Raw genomic sequence first — 18909 nt, forward strand, 5'->3', positions numbered from 1 at the left:
CACCTCATTCATGGTGACAAAGCAGCAGTGATCCCTGCCCTTCCATAGGCTTTGGAGTTATGGACATCCTATGGTAGACACCTCCAACCATTAACACTATCTCTGTAAAATTCTGCACATCGACTGGCACTCTTACTCTTTTATTCTCACTCTCTTTCACTCTTACTCCCACACTTTTCTCAAACTTAAAAAAATATCTACCAACTAAAAACCCATGAATATCAACATCCTGTGTCAAGCACTCTGACCAGGAACCAACAGACAATGAGCAGAAGTGGGACCCGTGTCTACTTCACTCTGCCCCTCCGAACCTCTCCGCACAATCTGCAAAGGCCCATAATTCCATCATTCTGGACTCGGTAAACTTGAAACTGTTGCTTTGTTTATTTTGTTCTTGTTGAATTATTCATGCAGTTTCCAATAATGGACCAGCATGGTACCAAAGATTTAGGCCAGAAAGCACAGAGTGAGCAACCCCAGTATTTTCAGCACTGCTTTGCTGAATTGTTAACTTGCCCAGCAGAGCAGGAACAGTTACAACATGGACCGAGTCCAATGTTGGCAAATGAAAATTGCAAATTAAAAATATTCATTCACTGCTGTATTTGTCTTTGCAGATGTTTTCCAGATAGAGTTGGCATTCCACTGAAAAACCTTCTGCCCAAATCATCTTGCTTTATTGATTCAGTTTTGGCTTTATATTTAAGCCAATGTAGTTCCAGCAATGATGGTTCTCTGTTTATTATTCTCTTTTTGTAGCCAAGAAATTCTCAGGAAAAGCACAATGTTAGATCGAATTCCTCCAGAAGCTGATTGTGAAACATGGCCTGATATGTCCACACAGGTTGAGGTTTCCTTCTGGCCCTCGCTGTGGGTATAACATACAAGCACACAGGGGTATCCACACTTGCGCAGAAGTACCCAATACACTTCTTGGCACCACTTCCATACATTTAATTCACAGATGTGATCCATGGACAGGGAGGATCCCTCATCTAGAGACAGACTTCTCAGAAGGTCTGCTTCAATGTAATTTAAATTCTGACATCTATAGTGCTGTCTGTGTGATGTTTGCACAACCCTTCTGTGACCACATGGGTTTCCCTGGGTGTCCGAGTTTCCTCCTGTAGACGAACTTGTTGGTAGGTTAGTTGGCTGTTAATTACCCTTTCTCTAGGCGGATGGTGGGAGAACTGGGGCTGATAAGAGGCATGTGAATGAAACCAGATTACAGGGAAATAGGTGAGAGAATGGGATTAATGAGATTGCTCTGAGAACTGGCATAGACTTGATGGGCTGAATGGTCCCCTATGTATTGGAATCGGAATTGGTTCAAAATGGTCACAGGTACCCGAGCTACAGTGAAAAACTTCTCCTGCTTACCATTCATTCAGATCAATTCATTACACAGTGCACTGAGGCAGTACAAGGGAAAACAATAATAGAATGCAGTATAAAGTCTAACAACTACAGAGAAAATGCAGTGCGGGTCTACAATAAGGTGCAAAGTCATAATGAGGTAGATTGTGAGGTCAGAAGTCCATCTTATCATACTAGGGAACCATTCAATAGTCTTATAATAGCTGGATGGAAGCTGTCCTTGAGCCTGGTGGTACGTGCTTTCAGGCTTTTCTATCTTCTGCCTGATGGGAGGGGGGTGAAGAGAGAATGTCCGGGGTGGGAGGGGTCTTTGATTTTCTGGCTGCTTTACCGAGGCAGCGAGGTGTAGACATGGAGGGGAGGTTGGGAAAAGGAAATATGTGAATTTACATTCTCTATGGCTCTTTATTGGTCTGCAAAAGTGGAAAGAGCTGATTGGTCTTGTTCTCTGCTACCATATACTGTTTTGAAATTTGATTATGTGTAGGTTTTTTGAGTCTATTGGTTTCAATTATTGTTGATCTCACTGAATGATGAATCTTCAGTCCCTGCACTCGTCAGGTGTGGGACCACTTAAAGAAGTATTTTTACGTTGCTTGGAAATATTGCATGGTGTCCAGTTTAATTCCCAGCATCACAAAACTGCTTGTTTAAACCACAGCAGTTTAATCTCATTAAAATGCACCTCAAATATATCCATTGCACTCTTGAGAAAATGTTTGTTTTCAGGACAGAAAAATCAGCCTGTGAACCACTTTCTTGTTCGCACGATTGAGAAGAAAAAGGAAAATGCTTTGGCAGTTGGAACAATGTGAATTTCTATTGTGTCCATGACTGGAACGCAGAACCTTCCTCATACTTTGATCTTTAATCGATGATTCCATTCAGTGGTAATTGGTTTATTATTGTCACATGTACTGAGATACAGTGAAAAGCTTTAATCCAGTTTTAATCAGTGGTTACGTATGCAGAATAAAGTGTAACATCTACAGAGAAAGTGCAGTGCAGGCAAACAATAAGGTGCAAGGTCATAACAAGGTAGATTGTGAGGTCAAGAGTCCATCTTATCGTACTAGGGAACCGTTCAATAGTCCTATAACAGTGGGATAGAAGCTGTCCTTGAGCCTGGTGGTACGTGCTTTCAGGCTTTTGTATCTTCTGCCCGATGGGAGGGGGGAGAAGAGAGAACGTCCGGGTGGGTGGGGTCTTTGATTATGCTGGCTGCTTTACTGAGGCAGTGAGAAGTGTGGACAGAGTCCATTGAGGGGAGGTTGGGAAAAGGAAATATGTGAAATTACATTCTCTGTGGCTCTTTATTGGTCTGCATAAGTGCAAAGGGCTGAATGGTCTTGCTCTCTGCTACTGTATACAGTTTTGAGACTTGATTATGTGTCGGTTTTTTGACACAAATCCATTATCATTTCTCTTTCTTAGGTCTCTGTGTACAAAGGAAAGTGAACATGGGGAGCTTAGACTGGCTCGGAACAACCATTGGCCTGGTGGGACATCTTCGGACTGCTCTCTTCTGAGAGAGGAAGAGAGTGTTGGTAGTTTGGACCCCTTGTCCTTGCGATTGATGATGCAGGACTGCACAGCTGTAAAGACGATGCTTCTCAAGTTAAAGAGGATTCTGCAGGAGGTAATCATTAAATTCTTTCCACAGCTTTTAGGGGCTATTGGTAATTGTCATGTGTACTGAGATACAATGAAAAACTTTGTTTTGCATACCATCTAGACAGTTCATTCCAAGCATAAGTACATTGTGGTACAAAGGAAAAAGCAATAACAGAATGCAGAATATAGTGTTACAGTTACAGAGAAAGTGCAGTGCAGGCAGACAATAAGGTGCAAGGGCCATCACATGGCAGGTTGGTCAGACTCACTTTTGAAGAGTGAAGGACATTACCCTCTGATTATGGAGCGGTGTTTCTCGCATTTCCATACTTCCCTATGACATGGAAGGAGACATTCGGCGCATTGAGCCTGTGCTAGCTATGAGAGAATTCCCTTCAGTCCCATTCTCCCACTTATTTCCCGGTGACCCATTCTCTTTCAGCTGCCCAGCAACTCCTTCCTGGTGCTTCCACTGCACACCTACGCTTGGGTAATTTACAGTCGCCGAGAAGCAACCAGCACATCTTTGGGATGTGGGAGGAAATGGGAACACCCTGGGGAAACCCACACGGTCACTGGGAGAACATGAAAAATCCACACAGATAGCATCGGAAGCTGGGATCGAACCCACTTGTGGAATGGCTGCATTATCTACAGCATCACTATTCTGCCTATGATTTGAATTAAATTATCCTGATCCAAATAAATTAGATTTTACTTTCAATTATTTTAATTTCTAAGAAATTATCTCAGAGCTATTGTTGTTATATTAGTAAAGGCAGAGTACGCCAATGCAGAAACTGATTTAATTCCCTATATCCTAGGGTGCACAGTAATAGCATAATATCACATGATTACTATTGCAATTTGCTTGTCCCATTACTGAAGTCATTGTTCAACGTGACAAAGCAAGTATTCATGTTTGTTGTTAAACCCTTGGCTGAATTTGAAAAGAAATATGTTTTATAACCCAGATTTTGTTAGTTGGTTTCTCAAGTTTACTTCCCATAATAGCTTGCCACAGTTGTATATTTCAGTTGGTTTTTCAATGTCCTCCTCTCTTTTACATCTTGTGCAGTGTTCTTCCTCAGAGAGAAGAGCAAAGGTCTCTTCTGTGACACTAATATTGCCCGATATGAGGTTTGCTTTGATGAGCCACTTGTTCCACTGAGACACAGCACAGCACAGTATGTTCAGGATGTACATCAATTGAACTGTTCAACTATTTTTTACCTTTTTAAAAAATGTCTTCAATTATTTACATCAATTTTAACAATTTTAAATATCCCTGATTATCAGAGACATTAAAAATAGTGAAACAATCCTTTGATAGCTTGAGAATGATTTGGACCATTATCTCTTTATCTGCTACAGTCAAGGTTTTTGTCTAATGGTTCTCACGAACCAATTTGGAATGACATTAATGCATTGAATATGTTGCAAAATGCAGGTTGTTATTGGATGTCAAAAAGATCAAAAGAATTTACATTCAATTACAATTAAAAGCAAGACTTGCATTTACATAGCATATTTCACAGTGGCATATGGTGAATTTTGAAGGGTAGTCACTATTGTTTCTCAGAGGAAGCACATGGCAGACAATTTGCACATTGTAATCTCCCACATACAGAAGTTTGGTGAAGCTTGTTTTGGTGTTATGTGAGGAATAAACATTGACCACAAAACTAACTTTCAAAATAGTTTACTTCCACAAGACAGCACATTGTGCTTCAATTTAAAACCTCTCCCAAAAGACAGCACTTCTAACAGCGTAGCACTCCCTCAATACTCTCCTGGAGCATCAACCTAGACTTCTATGCTGAAGTGTCTAGAATGGGACTTGACCTCACAATATTTTCCCTCTATACATACATAAAGAGCAAGAGGGTAACTAGGGAGAGGGTAGGACCACTCAAGGATAAAGAAGGGAACGTGTGTAGAAGCAGAGGATGTGTGTGAGGTCCTAAATGAGTACTTTGCATCAGTATTTACCAAGGAGAAGGACATGGAGGACAGGGAGATCAGAGTGGAGCGTGCTAATATGCTAGGGACTTTTGAGATAAAGGAGGAGGTAGTGTTGGGTCTCTTAAAGAACATTAAGATGGATAAGTCCCCAGCGTCTGATGGGATATACCCCAGGTGACTGAGAGGAAAGAGATGAGATTGCTTGAGCCTTTTCCAATATCTTTTTGTCCTCTCTCACCACGGCCTAATGTGTTCCATTATTCAGGAAGGGAAGCAGGAATAATCCTGGTATCTATAGACCTGTGAGTCTCATGTCAGTGGTAGGGAAGTTACTGGAGAGGATTCTTAAGGATAGGATTTATGAGCATTTGGAAAACCATAACCTAATTAGGGACAGCCAGCATGGCTTTGTGCAGGGCAAATTGTGCCTTACTAACTTTATTGAGTTTTTTGACGAGGTGATGAGGATGATTGATGAAGTTAGAGCTGTGGATGTTGTCTACATGGATTTTAATAAGGCGCTTGACAATGTGTCTCTCATGGGAGGCTCACCCAGAATATTAAGATGTATGGGATTCACAATGAATTGGCCATTTGGATTCAGAACTGGTTTGCCCGTAGAAGACAGAGGGTAGTAGTCGATGAGACTTATTCTTGCTGGAGGTCTATGACAAGTGGTGTTCCTCAGGGATCTGTACTGGGACCTCTGCTGTTTGTGATGTATATAAATGACCTGGATGAAAATGTACATGGGTGGGTTAGTAAGCTTGCAGATGATACGAAGATTGGTGGTATTGTGGATAGTGTAGAAGACTGGCGAAGGATACAGTTAAGGATACAGGCAAGGTTTTTACATTGAGAGTGGTGGGTGCCTGGAATGCACTCCCTGGTGGTGGAGGCAAATATGATAGGGGCGTTCAACAAGCTCTTAGATAGGCCCATGAATGTAAGGGAAATGGTAGGATATGGACATTGTGTAGGCAGAAGGGATAAATTGAGTTGGGCATTTTATTACTAATGTAATTGGTTCGGCACAACATTGTGGGCCGAAGGGCCTGTTCCTGTGCGGTACTGTTCTATGTTCTATGTAGAGACAAGAGTGCATCCTCCGACTCACCACCAGAACCTTCTCTCAATCACTGTTGTATTTCTGTGGGAAAGGACATATCAAATGGTCTAGGAAACACATTTGATTGATTATTATCAATAACTACTGATTTTGGCACAACTTAATTCAACCGGTAAGACAGATCCTCGATTCACCTTCATTACTGTATCAAATTCACTAATAATTTATTCCAGCATTTTCACTTTAAAGCCTCTTTTCCCAGTACAAAGAGACATGATATCCATCCTAAAATGCAGTCCCCTTCATAATCAGTTCTTCACTCCTTCCTGTTTCATTGAATTCAAAATAAATCTTTAAAGGAGCACAACATTTGAGTGGTTATATTCTGATTTTACAACTGTCCTGCTTGCCAGCATAACAGCTTCCAGATGGAACTTGTAGAGCTTTCTCAATCTGTAGCCTCCCTGAAAGAGACTAATTCTCCTTTGCATTCTCTGGCTCGTGTAGCTTGTATTGTTAACTCTATAATTAGCGTGCTACAAAATTAATCCTGCAGGTACTTCTTTATTATTTAAAGGTAAAAAGTAATCAGTGTGTTTGCACTGCAGGCATCATCTGAGTTGCTAATTCAAATTTTCCTGTTTATCCAGTGGGAAATATTCTGCCAGAGTCGCTTCATCATCAAAATTCACTACTTTAGGATAATTTGTATTCCAAAACATTCCATTCTAAAGCTCTAAGATGTTGCTTGTTCAACACTATTGGTGTTTTTTTTTTGTGGGGGTGTTGGATGAGGGTAAACCTTCTGCCCTAGCTTGCCAAGTGAAATGTGAGTGTTTGTGAGTATTCCCAATCCATCTTTTTAACTCCTGGAACTGGCAAGAGTTGCATTGATGCTTCAGGGGAAAGTTCATTAGTTCATAGAGGTATAGAGCAAGGAAACAGGCCCTTTGGCCCAACTCGTCCATGCTGACCGAGATGCCCATCTAATCTAGTCCCATTTGCCTGTGTTTAGTTCATATCCCTCTAAATCGTTCCTATCCATGTACCTGTCCAAATGTCCTTTAAATGTTATTGTACCTGCTTCAACCACTTCCTCTGGCAGCTCATTCGATATACTCACCGCCCTCTGTGTGAAAAAGTTGCCCCTCAGGTTTTTATTAAGTTCTTCCTGTCTCACCTTAAACCTATGCCCTCTAGTTCTAACAGTACCAGTAATCCAGAGGCTTGAACTACTGACTCAGATCCATACACAAAAAGTGCTGGACGAACTCAGCAGGTCATGCAGCATCTATGGAGGGATATAAACAGTCGATGTTTTGGGCCGAGACCCTTCATCAGGACTGGAAAGGAAGAGTGCAGAAGTCAGAATAAGAAGGTGGGGGAGGGGAATTCCAGCTTCTGTCCTCTTCCTTTCCAGTCCTGATAAAGGGTCTCGGCTCGAAACGTCGACTATTTATTTCCCTCCGTGGCTGCTGCCTGACCTGCTGAGTTCCTCCAGCACTTGTGCATTGCTCCAGATTCCAGCATCTGCAGAATTTCTTGTGACTCAGATCCATGTCCATTGGGAATGTGAATAGTTAACTAATCTGCAAGAAAGGTCTGGTGGTCACAGAACACTAACTGCTTTCAAAAACCCACTGGGTTTATTAATGTCCACCTTCTTTAGCCAGTGTGGCCAGTGTGTGAATCCACACAGCAGCCATGTGGATGGTTCTTCACAGCCCCTGGAATGACCCAGGAAGCAGGGATGGACCTTGCCAGTGAGGCCAACATAACATCAATGGACATGGAATGCTCACAGGAGCCACAGCCTTCTGCCTGTGAGGTGGGTGCTGGGTGGGTGGTGAAGGGTGAAACAAAGCTGGACTCTAGAAGTCTGAGCTCAGCCGGAAGTAGCTAAACCGGTATTCCCACTCCTGATGGTATCCAGTAATCCCTGAAATACTGAGGACGTGTGAAAACTGAGCATGGAGAGAAGAAGGGGATCAATGACCTCTGTTCACAGGGCTTCCTTTGGAGAAGAACAAGCATTGCACTGCTGTTCCTTTGACCCAGAAAGAACCTCAGCTGCGACGTAAATGGGAGACACTGATGACAATTTGCAAGTCCAGCTGTTGTGCTCCGATTCTCCTGCTGGGATGTTCTGCCTTCAAGGGGATCCTTGAACTTACAGATTCTGCAACACTTCCAAGGGTAGTGTTGGGAGCCTGGCATCTTGATGGCTCAGATTTCAGGTCCCACAAAGCCGATTCATGACATTCAAAAATGAAGTGGGTCATTTAGATAAGGGCACAAACTTGTGAATGCTACCTGGATTCTAAGGTTTAAATTGCTAGGAGAGGAATTATGTTACCTACAGTCTCTAAAACGTAAAAGTTTAAGTGGTGGTTTGATTGAAGTTTTTCTGTATACTAAGGGATAGTGAAGACACTGCTGGTAGGATATCACCCTGACAATGTACAGTTCTTGGTTTGAAGTTGTGTATTGAAATAATTGGAATCTGGAGCAACAAACAACATGCCAGAGGAACTCAGGGGGTCAGGCAGCATCCGTGGAGGGAAGTGGACAGTCAACCTTTCAGATCAAGATCCTTCATCTGGACGTTATTCATTTCCCTCCCCAGATTCTGCCTGGCCTGCTGAATTCCTCCAGCATTTTGTTTGTTGTTATTGAAGTAATTGTTCTGCTTTAGCAGCAAATAATGAGATCAGAAAATCCTTCCTTTATTAAAGATGCTAAGATCGATATTTAAAGGAGCACACTATTTGAATGATAGAACTATAATGAAAGCAATTATCTTGGTTGAGTAATAAATAGTTCAATGATATCTTAAAGCTTTATCTCTATATTTTGATTATTTAGTTTGCTACGTATAATGCACATGTGAACTGTTACTAATGAAATTAATGAACCCGAGTCAGCAATGCCAAATTGCATGTAGCAATGTATATTTGTGGCTGAAATTGTACAAAAGTACAAAGTACAGTGGTGCAATGAGATTTCATTGAATCCTCATTCCATTACTGTTTTGCTTGGCAGGTTAGTTGAAAAACAGAACATGTCAAATGCATAATTCCAGAGTGACTGATGCACATTGAAATATAGTTTCATGAGCACCAACTGTGTGTTGGGTCATGTTTCACAGGTATCAACATATGTTGGACTAGAGATCCACAGGCACTAACGTTATGTTGCTTTGGAGATCTACATATTGGATTAGGGGTGCATAAACATTGATTCATGCTTATTCTGTGATTATACATTATCCCTCTCCCCAGCCCAGCTGAACAGACTTCATTTGTGATTTTGGCTGAGTGTCAGCATGAGTTTCATTCCTGCTGCTTCTACCTGTCTAGCCTTCATTAAATTGCTTCACATACATTCTGTCAATGGATAACATTCAGAAGTGAGAACCATTTCTGATTCTTTCTCCTCTTCTCTAACCCAGGGCAGAGACTGTTACACGGCTGAGATTAGCTAATCCATCACAGACTATTGTTTTTATCATTTAGTGAGTTTACTCCCACTTAACAATTGTAGAAAGCGCAAAACCAAAGATTTGCAATGTTCAGGAAGGAGAACAGAAAATAATTCTTCCAATGAGAACTAATTGCACAGGTAACATTGGTCTATTATTGTCACACATACAGAGATACCGTGAAAAACTTATGTTTTCATGCTATCCAGGCAGATCGTGCCATACCTAAGGACATCGAGGGCGCAAAAACAAAACAGAATGCAGGATATAGTGTTACATTTACAGAGAAAGTTCAGTGCAGGTAGACAAATACAGTGCAAGGGCCACAACGCGGTAGATTGGGAGATCAAGAATTCATCTTTAGTGTACAAGATGTCCATTCAAGAGTGTGATAAAAGCCGGATAGAAGCTGTCCTTGAGTCTGGTTGTGTCTGCTTTCATGCTTTTGTATCTTATGCCTGAAAGCAGAGGGGAGAAGAGAGAATGAGTCTGGTGTGGGGGTGTGGAGGGGTCCTTGATTATGTTGGCTGCTTTCTAGAGGCATTGGGAATGTAGACAGAGTCAACAGAGGGAAGGCTGGTTTGCGTTATGAACTGGGCTGTGTTCACAACTATCTGCAATTTATTGTGCTTTCGGGCAGAACAATTGCCATACCAAGCTGTGATACATCCGGATAGGACACTTTCTGTGGTGCATTTGTAAAAATTAGTAAGAGTCATTGGGGACATGCTGAATTTCCCTGAGTCATTCATCAGGGATGTAGAGTCATTACCTAATGATTGACATGCCAAGCAAAATATGTATCTGTACTCATTTGCCATTTCTTATCTCAGCAGTGGGGAAAAGGAGTCAAGAGGCATCTTAAGCCACTGGCACTGGTCTCAGTTTTTAAACAAGGGAAAGCCACACTGAATTGCACTCATGGTGATCATTGAATCTCCAAAGTCTCACATATACAGGTCCTTAAGAAAAAGAAGTCTTGCTCCAGGATAACCCTACCTTAACTCTGCATCTTCAGGACTGGAAGCATTAGACTTTGATTTTCCCCATCCACATTCTCAATACCATGTAGGAACTGCAAGGTGAAGTTGGAACCTTTAAGAGTAAAAGTTTAAAAATGGAACCTTGGCGACAAGCTCAAAGCAAGGATCTTTTTTAATTCACACACAGAAAATGCATCAAATATTTACAAATGCTCTGTCCATATAGTATCAAACTTGGCAGTTTCGGGCATTGGATTAGTCTCTGCAAATTATTTGCATTTTAAGAAGTCTTCTGTCAAATGTGTCGTGAAAGGGATTAAACCCTCCTTCTTGTCAATCACCAAACTGAAAATATATTAAATTAGAACTAGTTGGTAAATGAATTTTCTCAGCAGATGTTGTGTCCTAAAAGAATTGTGCACTGAAGTCAAAAGGAAAATATAAGGAGTGAAAGTTCCATTAATTTCAATAAAATTGAATTTAGAAGACAGAGGACAACATTTTACTGCTCTTTTGCAGTGTGTTTAGCATTTCTCACCAGGGATGAATTTCTCGGCATACATTTCAAAGCCATGCTAATTGAGCTACAGCTATCACCTGAACATGACTCCGTTTCAGAGGAACAGTTAGAAACTGCAGCTCATATTCCGCCTGGGCAGTCTACACCCTGGTGGCATGAACGCTAAATTTACTCACTTCCGGGAACTGCAAACTCCTCCCCGCCCCCGTCCCTTTTCTTCCCCCTCCTGATCTACCTTGCCCCCATCTCCATGTCTCCTTCCCGTCCTCCACCCTTTCCATCTGCCCGTCACCCACACATTCCTCCATTGGTTCCCCTCCCTGCCCTCCACATCTCCCTCCCTTTATTGTATGGTTCACCATCGTCACCCATCAGATTCCATCATCTGCGACCCTTTGTCACTCCCACCTATCACCTCCCAGCTTCTGGAACCATTCCCACTCTCCCCCCCCCCCCCCCCACCAACCTGGATCCACCCATCACCTGCCAGCTCTTACTCCACCCTTCCCTTCACCTCTTTATACTGGCTACCTCCCCTCTATCTTTCTGCCCAGACTGTCCACTTCCCCCCACAGATGCTGCCTGACCCAGTGAGTTCCGCCAGCATCTTGTGTGTTGCTCCAGATTCCAGCATCTGCGCTCAAGTTTCAGAGGTGATCTGTAACCATCTCATCCTTGAGAAAATTCAGCTCATCTGAAGCTCTGCTCGCCGCAGCTCTCCCGGAATCCCCTCCCTCCAATCCCAACAGTCCTGGCTGATCGATGACCTTTGATCCGCAACCTAACTGTCCACTGTGGACCAATGGCAGGGCTAATCGAGGAAGGGGCACTTAGGTGTGTAAAGCCAACCCTACTGCCCAAGATGCTGGGACTTATGAGAGACATAGATAGGGTGAATGTGTGCAGTCTTTTTCCCAGGGTTGGGGAATCAAGAACGAGAGGGCATAGGTTTAAGGTGAGAAGGGAAAGATTTAATAGCAATCTGAGGGGCAACCTTTTCACCCAGAGGATGGTCAATAAATGGAATGAGCTGCCAGAGGGAGTGGTTGAGGCAGGTACATTAACATTTAAAATGTACTTGGACTGGTACATGGATAGAAAAGGTTTAGAAGGATATGGGCCAAATGTGTGCGTGGGACTAGCTTAGATGGAAATCTTGGTCAGTGTGGACCAGTTGGGCCAAAGGGCCCATTTCCATGCTGTATGACTCTATGTCTCTATGACTGATTGTGATTGAATTTTGCTGGAGGAGCCCCATGCACAAAACAAGAGTTCTGATCAAAGGTTGTCGACCTGAAACCTTAACTCACTTTCTCTGTAGGTGCTATCTAACATGCTGAGTATTTCCATTTTCTGTTTTTATTTATGCCTTTGTTCTATGTATACTCGGAAGTTACTTGCGCTTCTGAGGAATGAAATTATTTGAAGTCTTCCTGACCTCTTAATAATTCTTCCTCAGAAGACAACCCTTGCAATCCTTAACCCAGGCCTTCCATCTGAACCCAGGTTCCAATCAGCATGAGTGTTGCAGTGTTCTGCAAGAGATCAGCTATGATCTTATTGAATGGCAGAACAGGCTTGAAGGGCTTAATGACCCAAACTTGCTCCTAAATTGTATGTTTGAATGAAATACGGCAGGAGTGTAATTTACACACTTGGCAGGCAGCTGTCTATGGTGACCTTTTCCCTCCTTTCTGAAGGTTGCTGCAGAATTTCTTCCTCCCTCCACCACCTTTCCCCGGCTCAGATTACCACCTGACATAAAACCTTGCTCTGTTTTAGCTGTTAAATTCAGCTGTTTAACCCTCTCAATCAAGGTGGACACCACTGACCCGTAGCTCATCTGAAACAAAGTGGGTTCAAATCAGGACAGCATCTTATAGCTGGATTGGTATAAGTTGGGGGCATCTGAGGGATAAGTTTTTTTTCTACACAAAGTGTGGTTGATATCTGGAGCTTGCTGCCAGAGGAGGTGGTGGAGTTGTGTACAATTATTCTCTTAACGGGACATTTAGACAGACACTTAATTAGGCAAGGCACAGAAAGAAATGGACCCAGTGCAGGCAAGTGGGATTAGTGTTGGTGGACAGTAGGGTCAGCATGAATGTGATGGGCCAAAGGGCCTGTTTGTGCACTGTGTGACTCTGTGAACCAATAAGTTATTCAATGATCCATTCTGCACCCGGCAGGTTTGTATCACTGGCAATTCTGTGGAGAAACACCAGCTAACTGCAATGTGTGACAATACATTTGGGGTTCTGTGGTTATGCAGTGCATCATCTGCCCTCCTGCTCCACCACAAAATGCAGCACTGAATGCGTAACATTCTGTAATGTACTGAGCTGAGAGACCTGATGTACCATCTCTGGTCGCTCAGCTCTACACCAGACATGGTTGATGCATCTAGCCTACCTTCAGAAGCCACATGGTGGTAGAGTAATGAATAACTATCAGTCTACACGGCTCTCATTGCAGGAGGTTCAGCTCTGGGTGCTCGAGGGTAGAAGTTACATTTGCAACATGCCCCCATCACTGCTTTTGTTAGCGTAACACTTTACAGCGCCAGCAACCCGGGTTCAATTCCGGCTGCTGTCTGTAAGGAGTTTGTACGTTCTCCCTGTGTCTGCATGGGTTTCCTCCGAGTGCTCCGGTTTCCTCCCACATTCTAAAGACGTACGGGCTAGGAAGTTCTGGGCATGCTATGTTGGCGACACTTGCGGGCTGCCCCCAGAACACTCTACACAAAAGATGCATTTCACTGTGTGTTTCGATGTACATGTGACTAATAAAGATATCTTACTTTACAATGATACTCAATTGATACTCAATTACTTAACAAGAGCCAAGATCCATTTGGAGAAGGCACACCAAGATATAGGAAAGAATAAAGGGAATGATGAGAGTTCAGGGCAAGGGCAAGGGAAGAATCTCAGTGGATTTCTCGAATGGCCAGGAGATCATTTTTGATGTCTCATCATTGATTTGGTGACATAAGTTCATGGTTGAAGTGGTTTTCTTCTTCACAGGAGGGGTAAGGAAAAGCTGCTATTATTTTAGACACCACAGTGTGTAAGATAAATCAAACCCTCCTCTCTGCCTGGATCACACAGTGGACCCTACCATCGCAACCAGCCCTGGATGGAAATCAATGGAAATATCTTTGCAGGGTTTTCTCTACAGTAGCCAACAGATTTTGAACTCAATTTATAAATAATACTGCAGCCAGACAGGTAGATTTAGGAAGAGAGGAATGTGAGAAAACCAACTAGATGGGTGGCAAGAGTTCTCCACCCACTCTCAGAAGAAGTGGAGTTGCTAGGGTATCTTTAAATAACAGTGTCTACCTGAAATATGATTTAAAGTGTTTGAAAATAGCAATAAAACACTTCTGAATCATTTAATAGATTCATTGTTGGACACAATAATCAGCTTCTTGATAAATTAAATATTGTGTTTAACTTGAAACTCATTTTAACTCATATCTTCTCATGAACCTACAGAAGTGAATGTGTTTTCCTGAACCAACACAATTGATGGAATCTCATAACTTCAGGCTGGGTTTTATAGGTGAACCCTTCTGAGGGCAATTTCATCTTAAACCAGTGGAAGAAGTTGCAGATTTAAACAGTGAATTTATTCTCAGCTCACATCAGTGAGAAAATTCCCAGTTCTTTTGTTCTTGTTTGGCCAGTACTTCCCAGGTTCATGGTCGGTTATGGAGAAAGGCAGGAACTTGCAGAAACAACTCCCCAGCCTTAATCACTATTGCTCGAAGTAACAAAGTAATAGAAAGCACAAGAGTGATAGACGTCACTGTTGACATCTTCATTGAACTTGATGATTTAAGACTCATGTTTTGAGACAAGCTAGAGTTATAAGTCTTTGGTAGATCATGACCATGCAAGTTGCCTTCAGGAGTTGCACACTAACAATTACACAGTCACAAAATTAAGCACAGAAGGATGGAAACTCATATCTGGTCATTAGCGCTAGGTTGGCATTGTAGTATTGGTGGTCTGCTGCACTTTTCTCTCAGTATTTACACTCAGCTGGATAAATTTCTGGTCAACATGCTGGGTGTAACATCCACAGGAGGTTGTGATTGGTTCTATCTATTTCTGAGTGCTGATGAATTGGGCCCTCATGTATAGCCATAGATTTATTACACTTCATATCAATGCTCCACTTGATGTTGGTGTTGTACTATTTATATTGTGGAATAGCACGTGCCTCCCGTGTGCCAGGGTCACGGATATCTTCGAGCGGCTGCAGAACATTCTCAAAGGGGACGGTGAACAGCAGAGGTCATTGTATACATTGGTGCAGACGACAGAAGTAGAAAGAGGGATGAGGTTCTCAAGAGTGAATTTAGGGACTTAAGCAGAAGGTTAAAAAGCATGGCCTCAAGGATTGTAATACCTGGATTACTCCCAGTGCCACTCACTAGTGAGGGTAGGAAAAGGAGGATAGGATAGATGAATGTGTGGTTGAGGAGTTGGTGCAGAAGGGAGGGATTCAGGTTCTTGGACCATTGAACATAGAACATTACAGCACAGTACAGGCCCTTCGGCCCACAATGTTGTGCCGACATTTTATCCTGCTCTATTATCTATCTAACCCTTCCCTCCTACATAGCCCCCCATTTCTCTGTCATTCATGTGTCTATCTAAGAGTCTCTTAAATGTTCCTAATGTACCTGCCCACACAACCTCTGCTGGCATTGGGATCTCTTCTGGGGCAGAAGTGACCTGTACAAGAGCGGTGGGTTGCATCTGAACTGGAGGAGGACCAATGTCATGTTGGTACTGGTTGTTGTGGATTTGAGGGATGCTGTCAGAATAATCTAGGCACATAATGGGCATTTTGCAGTTGGAGCATACTGCAACTGCGCTATACTAATGGTGGAGCGAGCCATAAATAGGATGAGCATGCAATCTGTTAAATTACAGGTGATATGCGTTGTCCTCACTGTCTACTGCTGTCAAATATCATCTTTCCTTGGGAATACAGGAGCAGGGCCTGGGTTTCCATAAGGTTTAAAACAAACTGGTACTTGAGTGGCAGACGTGGGATATGCTAATAGTCTGGTGCCATTGTTTGTGTTTTTCCTGCTTTCTCTGATAACCTACAATGGTATCTTCAGATTGTAATCTTTTACACAGGTTTAAAATTCAATTTGCCTGAATAAGGCTCCAGCTTGAAAACCCAATTTGAAATTGTGACATTCCACTAGTTGTAATGGTTCATGAAAGCTCTTCAAATTACATTATATTTTTGTAGAAACATGAGCATGAGAAGGTCTGTTTTAGAACTGGTTTCATTTAAAATAAAATAATATATAAAGATCAAATCAGTGCACACTGACGAAATGGAATTGTTCCTGAGTTGCAATCTGCTTAGGACTATATTTTGAATCTTAAAATATATATTTGAGTAATTCTAAGCAGCTTGTCTTAAAATAGACCTTTACACCTCATCACTCATTCCCTGGTTCATCTATTCTGCCTTCTCCCTGTGTTCAGTATGACCTTCCTCCTGCTTCTGTTCGGCTTTTCTCACCCGTCCCTTGACCACTCATTCTGCTTTTACCAGCCTCTCAGCTTTCAGACACTTAGTGGCTGTTTACTCAATCAGTTCCTCTTTCAAAATCATAAATAATGTATCTATTCATCATCAGGTCGTGCCAGATGTGTGATATAATGTCATCTGTGAACTGTACACCACTTCTAAAACTTGATCCATTGAAATCAATCCCAACAAATTTTGGAACTAAGGTACATGGGGTAGACTTGATCACATAGTGTGTTTATTGCTCCCAATCCAAGGGCAAATTTCAACAATTTCAGGTTCTCCATTTATGTCAAAACTAGCCAATTCTGTTGCAGTTTACTCATCTACAATATTAACAGCTTTTCGCTCTCCATCAACATGGCTTGATCCTTTGGGCATTTCTACATCTCTACATGTCATAGCTTTTATATATTTCTTTGTTTGGGTTCTCTCTCTGTCTCGTTATTTATTAATTGACCAGATGGCTTTATCGACAGCCATCCTGGTCTCACCCTATCAATTAATATGAGTGCTACCAGTGTTGATAGAATTGAATGTTTGTTTAAGGTGTCTTCTGCATGATTCATTTTATCATGTCAACAGTGCTGGAGTGGACAAGAGCTTGGGTCAACGTGTGAGGGTTAAGTAGTTGGGGCCCCTCCTTCAATCTAGGTTTGTCCAATACCTCCTTTTAGCAAGTATCTTTATCATGTGTACATGAAAGTCTGTATCCACCATAAATCAAAATTGATTCCCTTTGTATGTCGTGCCATAGTTGTCTTTTAACACTTGTTTTCTTTTGTCTGATTGTCCCATGTCAAAGAAGAGCTGCTTAATAGGAGAACACAATTTATCATTTGTGCAGTGTAGTCATGTCAATCACGGATCTTTTCATTTATTATTCACCAATCCTGTCTTTAGAGAAAGTCCTTTATTTCTGAGTCTCCATCACACTGCCCTTGAAAACAAGTTGCCATGGAGCCTGAAGTTGAATACTGTTTTTTATTGTTTGAAAACAGAATCCACAATCTGAACTATTCTAAGCAGTCTTACGACAAATAAAAGCACATAGAAGTTGTAAAGGGGAGACAAGCTTAAGAAATGTACACAGAATCAAATTCCAGATTCAGATTTATGTTTGTTTGCTGACAAACTTACGAAATTGGTTTAAATTTTGGGCCTTCATAGATTAGGAGAGAAGGTTCATTCATTGGTCATCATTTTACTTCTGATTGGTCACTTCTTGTCAGGCCAGACTTTGTCCAAATCTTTCTTGCTTCTGTCATTAAAACCAATCCATAAGGTTCCAGAGTAGGTTCAGGTAAACTGCACGCATGGTTTATGGAGGTTTTCCAGAGCGATACCAGGGATTGCATGGATGCCTGCTCACCCCATTCTCCAATAACTACATTTTCATATGTTCAATGGACAAGAAGAACACATTATTAAGAGCACATTCAAGGGACCTGTGTTAATGAATGTTCCCATAAAACCTGGTGTATAAGTGACATTTGGTGTAAAAGTTGCTCCCCCTATTAGGGAACTTCAGTTTTAGGGAAAAAGAACCTTTTTGGGTTTATAATACATTTAGCCTTTGTCCTCGAAACCTCAGTCAATGAGAAAAATCTGAACTTAATTTATTCATCAATAATGTACTATTTATGTCGTACAATTTCTTCAAATAAAGTTTAGTAAAATATGAACAAATGAAAATACAGATTCCAATTGTTCAAACACATGTGTCAAATTCCACCAGACCTAATTTTATTGGAGGAACGCATTGGTGTGTGTCATTTTGGTGTGTGTCACCCTACCCCTCCCCCATTCTTTAGCCCCTTCTGAATATATTCAGGGAAGTGGATTTGCACACCACATTTTATAGTTATTGTTGTCAGATCAGTCCATCTGTGACATTTTTATTTCAACATATACCTTATTCATAAAAATTCCAGATGAATATAATGCAGAATATTCAAGTCAACATTTTCATCACAAGTTAGGCTATTCCCTTTACTTAGATAAGCATGTCATTATTTATGATTTGTATACATCCCTTGTATGAATAATTCATGGGGTCTTAGCATCCAGCTAATTAGTGGGCAATGGCCAGAGGGCCTGAGGTTGTGGTCCTTCCCATGAAGTCCTTCCAATTGGTTGTACCCAACTTCAGTGCCTCCTACAACTCATAGCCTTGGACTGTTTCATGTGCCATGTTGCAGCGAAATAAAACTTTGGTTTGGCTTCACTCGGCGAATTGTGTACAATTCTGTCACCCCATTACAGGAAGGATGAGTAGGCTTTGGAAAGGGTACAGAAGAGGTTTACCAGGATGCTGCCTGAATTAGAG

General features: G+C 41.9%; 1 protein-coding gene across 3 annotated transcripts in view; it reads left to right on the forward strand.

Moving 5' to 3' along the window:
• Positions 1-18909, forward strand: part of ccser1 (coiled-coil serine-rich protein 1) — a 1189492-nt gene that overhangs the window by 525618 nt on the left and 644965 nt on the right. For all 3 annotated transcript variants that reach the window (XM_052043574.1, XM_052043589.1, XM_052043581.1), the window contains one exon: positions 2815-3019. In XM_052043574.1, the coding sequence (XP_051899534.1) occupies positions 2815-3019 (205 nt within the window). The remainder of the gene's footprint in view (positions 1-2814; positions 3020-18909) is intronic.

Source organism: Pristis pectinata, chromosome 2, assembly GCF_009764475.1.
Source record: "Pristis pectinata isolate sPriPec2 chromosome 2, sPriPec2.1.pri, whole genome shotgun sequence".
Taxonomy (NCBI): domain Eukaryota; kingdom Metazoa; phylum Chordata; class Chondrichthyes; order Rhinopristiformes; family Pristidae; genus Pristis; species Pristis pectinata.